At 40.6% G+C, this 14,524-nt stretch overlaps 1 protein-coding gene across 1 annotated transcript; it reads right to left on the bottom strand.

The window, feature by feature from the left end:
* Positions 1-1,749: 1,749 nt before the first annotated feature.
* LOC128330973 (vomeronasal type-2 receptor 26-like) lies at positions 1,750-13,828 on the bottom strand. Its single transcript, XM_053264341.1, has 6 exons — positions 13,653-13,828; positions 12,545-12,836; positions 10,881-11,741; positions 7,022-7,249; positions 5,968-6,094; positions 1,750-2,651 (listed from the first exon to the last, which is right to left on the bottom strand). The coding sequence occupies exons 1-6, from the start codon at positions 13,826-13,828 to the stop codon at positions 1,750-1,752; spliced, it is 2,586 nt and encodes an 861-aa protein (XP_053120316.1).
* Positions 13,829-14,524: the final 696 nt, after the last annotated feature.

Here is a 14,524-nt window from a genome sequence, read left to right as displayed (position 1 = left end):
CAGTGTGTCTCTTCCTCAGATTCACCCATTGCACGTTTGTGCGTTTGTGCATTAACTACATCATCATGCTTTTCCTGAACTCTCATTCCTCTCCCACCCTTTGCCTCCAGATCGGCCCTTCTTCCAACCCCAGTCTGTGCAGCATGCTTGGCTACGGTGAGATACTGGTCTTCTGAGATCAGACTCCCTTTGGATTTTTCTTGGCTCTCAGACCTTCAAGTGACACTTTTGCCTTCCTTTTGCCTTTTGCTTTACCACCGGTCCCAGAGGAAAGAGGTCTCCCCACAGCAGTTGAACTACAAGGGTTGACACACCCCACTGGACAGACTAAGGTATATCTAATCTCTGCCCTAAAACTTCATGTTCCCCTCTTTTCCTGCTCTCTTTAAAGCCAAAGCTGTTCTCTAAAATGTTCTGTCTGGTCAGCCTTAATCGGATTTAATTTGGATCTCAAGCCAACACTCCTCATCATGACCTTCAATTTAAGCCTATTGATTTATTAGACTTGTTGGTTTTGCTAATTAATATTTTGTTGCTTGCTAATCAAGATTTATCTTCTGTACCCTTAAACCCTAAAATGAACCTGAATGTATTTTTGAGACTTCAAACTCTCTGCCAGTCATTTCCAAGACCAACACTTTACACAAATTTATTCTGAAATGGGCTGCTCCACCTAAACTTGCTAATTCTCCATACAAGCTCGAAAGTAATGGGTCATTGTCAATTTCAGTGAGCAATATTATTAATAGCAGTCATATCAGGGCCAGGTGTGAAGTTTGTTTGGCAAGGTGCCTTCTGCTACAGTCACCCTCTTTACCATGGGAGAAGACAAAGATTTGTTTCATTCTGCCAATGTCATCTCCTCCCCACACACACCTCAATTTAGGGGTGGTCATATTTTCATTTCTCCCATTTTTCTATAATTCCCATTTTGCTCTTTTCCAAAAAATAATCACTGGTTTTTTTTCCTTGACAGAGACAAAACAAATCTACCTTGAAAGATGTATCTGCCAACAACCAACCAACAAAAATTTATATACTGCTTTTTAACAGAAGTGTCCAAAGAGGATTACATAGAGAAATAATTAAATAAGATGGATCCCTGACTCCAAACGGCTCACAATCTAAAGAGAAATATAAGATAGACACCAGCAACAGTCACTGGAGGGGTACTGTGCTGAGGGTGTATAGGGCCAATTGCTCTCCCCCTGCTAAATAAAGAACATCACTGTGTTTAAAATGTGCCACTTTGCCTAGTTCAATGTATACATGTATACATTTCTGAAGTAGTTTCAAATGTTTCCTATGCAAACACCTGACACAATAATATGTCAAGAAGAACCGATTTAAATTTGCATTTCCCTACAAATTTATGCAATACATAGAATCTCCACAGGGAATAGGAAGCTGCCATATACTGAGTCAGATCATTGGTCTGTCTAGCTCAGTATTGTCTTCACTGACTGGCGGCAGCTTTTCCAAGGCTGCAGGTCAGAGTCTCTCTCAGCCCTGTCTCGGAGAAGCCAGGAAGAGAATTTGGAAACTTTTGCTCTCTCCAGAGCGGCCCCATCCCCTAAGAGGAATATCTACAGTGCTCACAGATCAAGACTCCCATTCAAATGCCACCAGGTTGAACCCTGCTTAGCTGACAAGGCATGCTTGCTATCACAGGACCATATCTCCACTCCAATTAAATCAAAGCATATTAATTTAGTGCTTTCTTCAAATCAAAATCAAAACATATTAACACTAGTCCTTTCTTCTTATTAGCTGTTCCCTGTTGTTCAGCTCAGGCTTGAACACGATAATGTAACATTTGGGGAGGAAAATGCAGCCCAGCAGCCCAGCACTGGAGGCCAAGATAGAAAAGATCTCCACAGCTACCATGTATTTTCCCTTCGTGCTCAGGTAGGTTGGAACAAAGGATAACCAAACACTACAAAATACCAGCATGCTGAAAGTGATAAATTTGGCTTCATTGAAACTGTCAGGTAACTTCCTGGCAAAGAAAGCCACAGTCAGGCTAACCATTGCCAGGAAACCCATATAGGCCAGAACACAATACAACATAGTCACAGAGCCCTCATTACATTCCAGTACAATTTCTTCAGTTACTGAATGCATGTCAGTATCTGGGAAAGGCGGGGAGATTGTCAGCCACACAGCACAAATGCTTGTTTGAATAAGGGAGCACGAAAGCACAATTGAGTTGGCTAAGCCCTTTCCTACCCATTTCCTTGTCCGGGAACCTGGCCTGGTGGCCTTGAATGCCAGAACCACTGTGATAGTTTTTGCCAGCACACAAGAAACAGCTACTGAGAAGATAATGCTAAAAGCAATTTGTCGTACAAGACAAATCACCCTTTCGGGGCGTGCAATGAATAGCAACGCTGAAAGGAAACAGAGCAGGAGGGAGATGAGGAGAATATAAGTGAGGTTCCGGTTGTTGGCTTTGACGATGGGAGTGTTGTGGTGCTTCATAAATGTTTGTAGCACCAGAGCTGTGATGGAAGAAAAGAAAAGGGCAAAGCTGGCTAAACTGAGTCCCAAAGGTTCTTCATATGACAAAAAACTTATATCTTTTGGAATACAAAAATCTTGATGTCTGTTAGGATATTTTTCATCTGTGCATTTATGACAGTTATTCACATCTGGAAAAAGAAAAAAGGAAATGTGGTTTCAGTCTCAAAAAACGTATCATAATTTTTACCAGTGTTCCATAATTGTTCTTCCCATCCATATAAAATATTCTCCAGAGTCAGATGATCCATTCAGTACTGATCCTGTGATATCTAGCTGATGTGAGAATGATGTTAAATATTCATCATGAACTGAACTTCTAGAATCTCTAGTAGTTTAGAGTTAGTTATATCTAAGGAAGAGGATTTTTTTCTATATACAAAGGCATGCACAAAGCTATCTTGGTTCTGCTACATTTATTCATGTCAACCACTTCTAGCTTTAATTTCAACAGTGTAGGCACAATAAAGTGAAAATAGGTTCATAAAGAAAATACAAGGCTTGAATACATTTTCATTATTTTAACCCTTAATCAGAACTGGGATGTGTGATGTCTCACCTTGAGGTTTTGATACATTAATCAGCCACTGCCACCAGCTGAGATTAATTTCATCTCTCACTGTTCTCCTTCAAGCATCTAGAGGTGCTGCTGTGCCACCTTAACACCACAATCCTTCTGTCCTCATATGGGGAACTGGATGTCTGGGGGCCATTTGAGTATGCAGCATAGCACTTACCCTCTGTGCGGACAACTCAAATGGCCACTGCACATGTGTGGAGATGGGCTGAGCAGTAGGGGTGAGGTAGCCTCCCTGTGGGAGCCAGTACAGCCACACACCCCTTGCATGGCCACACAACCTGCATGTTTGCATGGCCATGCATCCAGCTGCAATTGGGCGGGATGGAAATGTGGACTCCATTTTGTATTTCCATGGCAACTTATAGCTCAATTCAAACATTTTAGCCTGATAGAACAGGTATATCTGAAGGAATATGTTTTAAGCAGCTAAATATTTGGAAGCTTTTATTCTGATGGGCAGCACATTCTAAAATTCCAAGGTGCCTATAGAAGAGATCCTGTCCCAAGTCGCAAACAAGGCCTGTGGTAAATGTAAATGGAGCTCCCCAGATGATATTTGGAAGGGCGGTATAGAAATTGAATTATTATTTCTTGTTTACACAGTCAGACAGGTGTTATTGACTGGTTTGTTTTATCCAGACATCGAGTCCTTCCCAAGGACCTGGGATGGCTGAATTTTATTGTCAATTGTTATAGATATCGTCGCAGAATATAGGCTGTTCCCAGTAAAGCTGCTTCTTGTAACTGGCTGATGGTGATTTCTGTGACCCCTATGGTGTTGAGGTGCTCTTCAAGGTCTTTTGGAACTGCACCCAGGGCGCCAATTACCACTGGGATTTTTGGGGTCTTTTTCTGCCACAGCCTTTCAATTTCAATTTGTAGATCTTTGTATTTGGTGATTTTTTCTATTTCTATTTCTTCTATTCTGCTATCCCCTGGTATTGCTATGTCGATTATTTTCACTTGTTTTTCTTTCTTCTCGACTACAGTTATAGCTGGTGTATTGTGTGGCAGATGTTTGTCTGTTTGTAGTCGGAAGTCCCATAATATTTTTACATCTTCATTTTCTTCAACTTTTTCAATTTTATGGTCCCAACAATTTTTGGCTACAGGTAGCTTGTATTTTTTTGCAGATCTTCCAGTATATCATCCCTGCTACTTTGTCATGCCTTTGTTTGTAGTCAGTCTGTGCAATCTTTTTACAACAGCTGATTAGGTGGTCCACTGTTTCATCTGCTTCTTTACAAAGGCGGCACATGCTGTTTGTTGTGGATTTTTCGACTTTTGCTCTTATTGCATTTGTTCTTAGTGCCTGTTCTTGTGCAGCCAGTATTAAACCCTCTGTTTCTTTCTTCAAGTTGCCATTCTTAAGCCATTGCCAGGTCTTGGTGATGTCTGATTTTCCACTTATATTGTGCAAATATTGACCATGCAGTGGATTATTTTTCCATTTTTCTGCTCGGTTCTTGACTTGTTCTTTCTTGTAGGCCTGCTTTGTTTCATTGGTGTTGAATAGTTTCGCATTAATGACCATTTGAAGTGCATCTTCTTCACTGACCTTGATATATTCTTCAAGGCCTCTTTTCTCCACCTCTACTGTTTGATGGACTTGCAGAATTCCTCTTCCACCTGAGCTGCGAGGGAGGTACAGCCTATCGACATCACTGTGGGGGTGCAGAGCATGATTGATGGTCATGATTTTCCTGGTCTTACGATCTAGCGTCTCTAGCTCTGCCTGGGTCCAGTCTATTATTCCTGCAGTGTATCTGATAATAGGTATAGCCCAGGTATTTATGGCTTGTATGTTGTTCCCGCCATTGAGTTTGGACTTGAGGATTTTTCTAACTCTCCTGATGTATTCACTTCCAATTTTTCTTTTAACTTCAGCATGTGCACTGTTATCAGCCTGGAGAATGCCCAAGTATTTGTAAGGTTCTTTCTCTTCCAGGTTCTTGATCTTGCTTCCATTGGGCAGTTCTATTCCTATTATTATTATTATTACAAGCCGACCCCGCACAGAGCATCTGTTCTCTCTTTGGGGACGGCTACCTCTCCCCTACCCCCTCCTGCCCTAGTCTCCGGCCAGGCCAAGTGGATGCCCGGGCCCGCTGTCACCGCTTTGTAACCGCGGCCGGGCCAGGCAAGGCCTGCCGCCGCCATGACCGCGCTGCTTGGCCGGGCCGGGCTGGGCCGCTCCCGCCCCTGCCACCTCACATCTGCGGCTGGGCTGCTCCACTGCTCCACCCGGGCCCGCCGCCGGCTGAGGCCCCCTGCTCCGCCCGGGCCCGCCGCCGCCACCTCACCTCGCCCGGCCTCGTCCGGCGCCTCCTCGCCCACTCGGGCCCGCTGCCTCGGCTCCGCGGACGGGCCTGCGGCCACCATGGCCACCCACAGCCTGGCCCGCCGCTGGTTGAGTTCTCCTGGGTGCACCTTAGCCAATCGGGCACCCCCGCAGCCCAGCCAATCAGCTGGGCTGCCGGGACACATGTTCAAAAGGCACACCCAGGAGACTTATATATATAGATTATTTCTTGTTTACACAGTCAGACAGATGTTATTGACTGGTTTGTTTTATCCAGACATCGAGTCCTTCCCAAGGACCTGGGATGGCTGAATTTTATTGTCAATTGTTATAGATATCGTCGCAGAATATAGGCTGTTCCCAGTAAAGCTGCTTTTTGTAATTGGCTGATGGTGATTTCTGTGGCCCCTATGGTGTTGAGGTGCTCTTCAAGGTCTTTTGGAACTGCATATTATTATTATTATTATTATTATTATTATTATTATTATTATTATATCATTTTGTGCTGGAACAATAATGTCCCAGACTATCTCAAACTTGCTCTCCAGAAATGGATATAGCTTACCTTTCTGGTTTGAAATCTTCCCTTCTGGACATGGGATGCAGTCATAGCAGCAAAATGATGCTCCTTCCTTCATTTTCTTCCTGGACCCAGGATAGCAACTCTCACTGCACAGAGAAAGAGGCTGTTCCTGATCCATAATTCAAAGAGAGAAATCATGATCTTCAGAATAATGAATGTAGAGTGCAGCATGTGTGGAGGCTAGAGCCAAGCCACTGCTGAGCTGCACCTGAGGGGCAAGCGGCAGCATGGGCAGCAAGCTTGGTGGTGGTAAGAGGGCCTTTTAACTATCTCTTGCCCCATCCCCACATCTGCCCCTTCACAGAGCCAGGGTCCCCCACCCCTATATTTGTAAAGGTGAATCCTCATTGGATTCCCCTTTGCAAGTTTTGCCACCTGAACCAGTTCGATTGAATGAACCAGAGCAGCTGGTCAGTTCAACCGAAGCAGTCTGGCACAATGCAGTTCAGTTCTAATTGGTTCAAATTTGAACCAAACTGCATTTTGGGGTTCATGCACACCCCTAATTCAGAATGCAGCCATGAAGGCGCTAATAGGTATTATACACTTAGACTATATGGCTCCTGTGCTGTATAATTAATAGTGGCTTAAATACTGTGCATTGCAACATGGGTGGGTGGAGCACTGTCATGCTGTTGTGTGCTTGTTAACTGTTGGAATTGCTCACCAGTGCAACTCTCCCCCAGCATAATGTTGCGTGCACACAGTTGAATGATGGGAGCCCATTATTTCCAATGGGCATCCCATTGTGCAATGGGGTTCGCACCACATTACAAGTGAGTGAAACAGCCCTGGACAAAACTCTGTCAATTGAGTTAACACATCCGCAGCTGTGTCCGTGGTGGGTGCTCCAACCACTTGCATCACCTCACGCTACTTGAAAAGTAAAGGGGATGTTCATTCTGAAACTATTAAATGCATAAAATAATAGTTGGATAATTTAATAGTTTAATATTATTAGTTTTATAATAATTATAATTATAAATAATAGTTCAGAAGCAAAATACTTTCTAAACAACTGGAACTTGAATCTCACCTGGTTAAACGATCTATGCCATACTATGGCATCTTTATTGATGGTGAATGCTTGATCTGGAGCAACCTGGGGATCCACCTGCCCAACTTTCACTCTATCAAAGGACTGGTTGGAGGAAACAACCCAGTTGATAATGTCTAATCCAGCCACTATCTCCCCATCTTGGTCAAAGGAAATTATGTCCCCTGCACTGTTGTTAAATGAGACACCTCTCAGAAAGTGATGGAGCTAAAACAAAAAGGCAAGACATTGAAAAATGCCACAGGAGGACATCAGTTTCAGAATGAGATATGTAGCCCATCTCACAAATCCATGTGCAGTTTTTGTGTTTGCGCAAAGATCTGTGTGCATCTTCCATTCCAACACACATGTCTTTTTTGCGATATGTGAGCAGGTCTCTCTCTAGCTGCATCTCTTTCTTGCTGCATCATACCGTGCAGAATAAGGAGGGTTCTTTTCCCCTTTCTTACATTATACAGAGAATCCTACATGGGATGGGACCCTTAAAAGAGAATGCTATCAGATTCCATTCTATGTAGGATGCTCTGGATAATGTCAAGATTATAAGGGCACATTGTGCATGCTGGGCAGGTAGAGGGTTATTCTCCAGCTTTTTAACATGGAATGTTCCATTGTTTCTGCCTCTCCCTATTTTTAAATAACAACTCCATTTTCTGTTTTTCAAAAGATTATTATCATTATTTCATTTTGCATAGGATTTTTTAAAAAAATTTCCTATGCATTCCTTTACAGGAATTTCCCCCCTATCTCACCCTACCCCTATTTTAAAGGGATTATTCCATTATAAGTCCAAGGTGGATGGACTCAATTATGACAGCGATGAATGCACCACTGAGAGACCTTAAAGGCCAAGTTGAAGACAGATCTTCCTGGAGAGAATCTATCTATGTGGTCGCTAAGAGTCAACACCGACTTGATGGCACTCAATCAATCAATCAATTGCATTACAAGTCAAACCACACATCAGAAATGATGGGCGCTAAGTTCTTTTCAGACAATCTCAGTCTTCTCCACTCTATACTGGAATAGAGAGCCTTGAGATGAAGAACTTCTTGGTTCTTTGCTTCTGAGCCTTAGTCACTCATTATTTATGCTGAGAATGAGAAGGTTATGTGGTAATAAGAAGGTTATGTGGGGGTTAAAGTGAGTGGAATCTCCTGAAGTGTTGATGTAATAATCATAAATAAAACTGTAATGCTCAAGGTATTGGCACTTCACAGGGTTTTTGTTTGTTTGTATTTAATTTGTAATTATTTTGACTTCCGGTTTAGGTGCCAAAATGGCAACCAGCTTTCTCTTAGCGTTCTGCTAGAGAGGGGCTGAGGAAGGTTTTATGGAGGCTATCAATCACCATAAACCTCCAAATTGTGTCTGGATTAAAGGCAGCAACTAGTTTACCCTCAATTCTCAGAAAAAGCCAGCATCCTGACCTTGGAACAGCGATGCAAAAAGCTGATTCCTCTGTGAGGCTGTCTGGCCAGGGAGGGGACAGAATCTTCCTCAAGCAATCTATGTAAGTGAATCTACATGGACAGAGCTGTTAGGCATCAGATTTCTAAGAAGACAAGATTATAAGTAGGAATGGAAATAACAGAAGTTCATCTGGGAAACATAGACTGAATTTAATTGCTCTAATTATAACTACTGTTTGGAGAAGGGTGTGAAAGAGAACTGGAGGTATCCTCTAGAAGAAAACAAGCTTCATGAGGATTAAAAATAGGTTTAGAGTTGGAGTATGAAGTTCCAAAAAGTTAAAGGGCAATTATACAAAAGAGGTTTACATCAAGGACATGATCTAGTGCCATCTACTGTTTAGTTTGGTAATTGCAGGCAAATGGGAATGTAAAAGCCAGTTGTCTGTGTGTGTGCGTGTGTGTATATAAACTTACAAGCTGGAAATCTGTATCCAAATGGAAAAGAAGACAACAGGAAGAAGGGCCTCAGTCTCTACAACTCCAACAGCAGGATCACTATCAGAGACAATGCCAGTTGATTTAAATGAGATGCTAGTTGCAATTAGAAAAGGTGTGGAAGAGAATGCCGCAGCTCTGGTGGCAAACTCGGCTACTTTACAGATGCTTAGTCAAGATATGACAATTATCAAATGACAAACAGCAGAACTGAGTGCCAGAGTAACTAATTTGGAGGAGACAGTTAAGGTGGATGATGTTAACCAAATAGGGCAGAAAATGTAGAGAAAGATATAATACAACTAAAGGACTGCTCTGATAAATTACAAGACCAGATGCAATGTTGGATATTAGACAGAAAGATAAAATATTAAGACTTCAGGGCATACCTGAAGGAAAGGACCAAGATCTGAGACAATTGCTTATTACAGAGATAGCGGCACTCATGCAAATGGATTATCGAGAGCTTGAGAACCAAGTAGACTTGACTTTTTGTGTGAACTCCAACTATGCTTCAGTGAATAAGTTACCCAGAGATTGCTTAGTACAGCTTACCACCACATTTATTAAAGCGAGGATTTTGGGCGCACATTTCGCGAATACTCTCAATATTGGGGGTCATGTTATAAGGGTTCTGAAAGAGATCCCATCAAGAATCTTAAAGAAACAGAAGCATTATAAGTATGTGGTGGACGCTTTGAGGAAGAAAAAATATAGCCTTTAAATGGCTGTTGCCTGAAGGGATGTCTTTTAAAAATAAATCTAAGAAATTTGTTATGAGGGATTGTTTGGAACTAGAAAAATTTTGGCGAAGATACAAAAAAGATTTTGATTTAGATCCAGCTATTATTTCAGAAGAGAATTACAGTTAGAAAAATTATCAAACTAATAATTATATCAAAAAATGGAGTATTATTAAAGATGTTATATTTATTTTAAATGATACTTGCAATTAATACTCTGACATGTAAATGTTGGTGTCAGCATATGTATTTATCCTATCATAAGATCAAAGTAGAAGAAGTTTGACAATAGTTGGGGAAATTATTGAAATGTATAATTTGTTATTATGTGAAGAAATAAGAGAGGGAGTGGTAAAATTAATAATGGTAAAGTGGGTACATGAAGTAGGTTATAATATTAATTTAGAGATTTGGGAGAAGCGGTGGAAGAAAGATTTCAAATTCACAGTGTGATATAATGTTAAAGAGAATTTGATAAAATTGATGGGTGGCATTTAATACATAAGAAATTGGCTCTAATTTACAAAAATGTATTTAATAAGTGTTGGAGATGTAGAGAAAGTGAGGGGTCATTTTATCATATGTGGCTGTTCTGTAGAGAAGTAAAGACGCCTTAGGATATGATTTATAAGGAATTTTAAAAGATTATCAAATGTATGTCACAAGAGATTTGAACCCTTTCTATTGGGTTTAATTAATGAAGAAATCCCGAAAGAAAATAGATTTCTAAATTCATTGTATTAGTAAGAGATAGCCAATCAGGAAGTTATAAATAAGACTGGAAACCCTCTTTGTGGTATAGGGGAAAAAAATGTAAACTTGGATTTATCAATGGGGCTTGAAATGTAAAAATAGCAGTTGGGGCATTTGTTTGAGTAATGAAACTAAAGGATTATGTTGGTAAAATATGAAGAAAATATTTATACAAGAGCAAATATAGATGTTACAGTATAACTATGTTGAAAGATGAACTGGAAGTCACATTGGTATATAGAAAACTAATAAAAAATATAAATGTATTTAATTTGTAATTATTTCTTCACAACAGAGACTCTGTAGTATGCTGGTAATAATCTACTGGTGATGGATGTTTGTTTTATGAACTATGGCTTTTTGTTAGATTGTGGTTTGCTGTAATATCCAATGATACAATGCTTCATCACATGGAGATGTTTAGCTCATTACCTGCCACATCCGTTGATTCCGATGCTTCAGTTCACCTCTATCCATCTTCATTTTCTGTCTGAGTCGAGATGATGACAGTTCATCTAAAGCATAGGCCACTGCATAGACAGCATTGTAGATGCTGTAGCTGTGGCTAGTCATCCTCATTTCAAATAGAGCTGCAGAAAGGTTCTCCAGCTGCTCCTCTCCTGTACAAATATTCTCCTCCAACTTGCCTAGAACTCGATTTGGGAATATACAGCTGAAAACCTGTTCCCAGAAATCCTGAATAAAACCATCCCCTATTGTGTGGGTAGGGTTTCTTCTCTCTACAAACTGGTGGAATCCTGGTAGATTACTGGAGTGAATTGTGAAAGACATTGCACCATGGAATATTTCTAGATCCCAAGTCCTTTGAATGACAAATGAAGTGAGCTGCACCTGGACTGTTCCTATCCACACCTTACCTTTGGGTGCATTAATTGCAAGTTGTAGTACTGATAAATATGACATAAATCTAAGAAATGCAATGGAATAAGAATCTCCATAGGCCACTAGTACATTGGTTTTGCTTTTCATGACTTTATCATGTATCTTTGCCCCATCTTTCAGCATGTCCATAATGTCAGAAAGAAAGGTTATTTGTGGGATTCTTTCTATGAACTCAAAGCAAATACCTCTCTGGGAAAACAATGGAAATACAGTTTGCACAAATATTTCACCATTGTCATTATCCATAACAACCATCCCAATCCATGTCCAGCTAAAATGTAGAAGTAAAGAGAGAATCCCTTCATACTGAAGGGTTTCCTTTGGTGTCATCTGGTAAAAGAGAAGTCCTGGAGTTTTATCATTCATCACTGGAGCAGGACCGTAAATGACCTACAGAAATGGTGGAGAAGTAAGAACAATTGCAGCCAAACCCCAAAGAAGAAAGGGCATACATATAAGGAATAAGTAAGCCAAACTTTATTAACTCAGTACAAATGTGCAATAGAGCAATAACTGGACTTACTAGCAAAATTGTGGCTACTCCTCTTGGTGGGATGAAACCTCTCAGAGAACCTAGAGAATGAATAAGTCAGGCATGGATGTCGGCAGCAGTCATCTGACTTGTCCCTTCCTCCCTACCACACAGGATTCTTCATTGAGGGAGGGTTGCCCAAATCACCATGATCCCAAGCAACAAAGCTCTGAGTGGGTAACTCAATGAACTCCCAAAAAAGTTCCATTCTCAACCCACTAGCCACCAAACCCTGAGCGGCTCTTCCACGGAATGATCGCACACCATAACATAATATTTAACACTGAACTATTAATGTATTTATGTGATCCCCAAAGCTTTATCTATGGGGCAATCAGTAATGGGCCCCACAGAATACTGGGCCTTGGTAACTACTCATGGTATACCTGGTGCTGATGCTCACCCTGGATAAGATTAGTATTAAAAAAAAAATCAAGAAGTATTGAAATACTTCTTGGGCTCCCAATACGTTATGTATTATTTTATTCATTGTTGAACCATTACACTGCATTTCTTACCTTAATTCAGAAATTCAAGCAATAAACCATTGATCTATTTCAAATGCACCCATTTCTGTATCCAAAGCCCATAATCTCAGCAGGAAGGCCAAAGGAGGTGTAAATTAACACTTACATATAAATATCCCAAACACAAATCCTACCTGTAATATTTTGTAAATATCCAAGACAGTTGCCACATGAAGAGAAGTTAGAGGGTCCAGTCCCCCAATGACTGCTATCAAGTTAGTCTGGATATCACAGAGATAATTGGGGACAAATATATCCTGTGAGGATATAAGACGCAGCATGGAATGATATGTCCACTTTGCATTGAAATAGCTGTCATAGACACGTAAACCCAAAGTGATATTAGGTAAGATCTGAGGGTTTTCATTGATTTCCTTTGCCGCAAATGTCAAGGCCAGAATGTGCTGGTAATTCTTAGTCAGTACACTAGAAAAAGAGTTGCATTCTTTGTCAGAGGGACAGATGAAACTTGATCATTATTTTATCACAACCTTTTGCATAATTATTTTTATAATAATACACTCTAAGAGTAAAGGCAATGGTCTAATGTTTGAATATTATAAAGTTTATTTAATGCCCTTTAAATTTGCTACACATTGAAGTTTTCCCTCAGTGCGCAGTGGGGAAATGACTTGACTAGCAAGGCAGAGGCTGCCTGTTCGAATCCCCACTGGTATGTTTCCCAGACTATGGGAAACACATATATTGGGCAGCTGCGATATAGGAAGATGCTGAAAGGCATCATCTCATTTTGCGCGAGAGATGGCAATGGTAACCCCCTTCTGTATTCTGCCAAAGACAACCACAGGGCTCTGTGGTCACCAGGAGTCAACATGACTCAATGGAACACTTAACCTTACACTGAGGAGAAAACCCAGTAGGTCTATTTACCTTTTCTTGTATTACTTTCCAATCTCTTATTCTGTACAAATTTTCTAAAAGTTCTTAAAACAATGCTTAGCATTATGCTTTCTACACCAAACTACATGACAACAACAAAAAATATCAGTATTGACATGACACAGAAATTTGAGGAGACAAGAGGACACTAACCTATGTTAGTGAGGTGATTTCATCTAAATGTCCCACCCATTATACACTGTTTTGGAACTGCAGCTCCAGTAATCCAAAAGAAAATAAGTTAATACCTCAAAATGCAATCACCATCATTCCAAACACACACACACACACACACAAACAAAAAAAAACCAAACCCAAACCCACCACAATCTAATTCCTTACAGAAGGTCATCATATAATGCTGGTGGGGGTTCCTCTGTGAATTCAATGGAACTGGAAAGAATGAAGGTCTGAGAAGTAATGCCACCAATGATGAGGTCTCCTGACTGATGATACTCATGAAGTGGAGGGTGTGGATCATTGACCATACATTTGACAATGTAAGCCTTGCACACCATATGCGGAAGCAGGACAAGAAACAATAGCACCAACCCTACCATCCTGAGTTTAAATCTCCCTAGGTACAGTGTCAAATATCATGATGAGTGATCACATTCACATTCATGTTCTTGCGTCTAGCTCTGACCCCTACACAATATATTTGCACCATCTTTCATGCCAATTATTCATTTTATAAGTGGCCACTGAAATAGTATAGTGGGCTTCACAGGCAATAGAACTAATTACAGACAATGTGAAATGAAGTCACCAATTAAAAGCTGGAGAATCTCTGTGGGATTGCTGAATAAACATGTTTTTCGCATCTGGACAAATGTTTGTCCTCCATTTAACTGAAGAGGAAGTAATATTACAGCTTGAAATGACCCTCATCAATAATAGAGCTCTATCCAGAAGTTGACCGTATGTGTAAACAGGTCTTTGTACAAGTTTGTTTTCCCCTGTGATTGACTAAACAGGTGGTCATTTTAGAAGAGAACCTGGGTACAGACTCCCTTGATTGCAGGGTACAGATAGGAAGTGTACCACTGAATATACATTGAACTTAGTGTGTAATTAACTATATCATTGAGATCTGTACACTCTACACTGATCATACATACATTGAAGATAATTTCTGAATAGGGCTAAGAAATGTAGGGTGCAATTCAGGGTTTTGAAACTAGGAACAATCTTTTTAAAAGATGAGGTAAAAA

This window comes from Hemicordylus capensis, chromosome 6, assembly GCF_027244095.1.
Source record: "Hemicordylus capensis ecotype Gifberg chromosome 6, rHemCap1.1.pri, whole genome shotgun sequence".
In the NCBI taxonomy this organism is placed as follows: Eukaryota; Metazoa; Chordata; class Lepidosauria; order Squamata; family Cordylidae; genus Hemicordylus; species Hemicordylus capensis.
Note: the sequence above shows the minus strand (reverse complement) of the source record. Positions and strands in the feature narration are given on the sequence as shown.

Excerpts from the sequence above, each read along its gene's own strand:
- LOC128330973 (XM_053264341.1), bottom strand. The coding sequence starts at position 13,828 with ATGGTGTGCAAGGCTTACATTGTCAAATGTATGGTCAATGATCCACAC. Across the intron at positions 12,837-13,652 it reads GCATTATATGATGACCTTCT|TGTACTGACTAAGAATTACC; the intron begins GTAAGGAATTAG and ends CTCTTTTTCTAG. Across the intron at positions 7,250-10,880 it reads GGAATCAACGGATGTGGCAG|CTCCATCACTTTCTGAGAGG; the intron begins GTAATGAGCTAA and ends TTTTTGTTTTAG.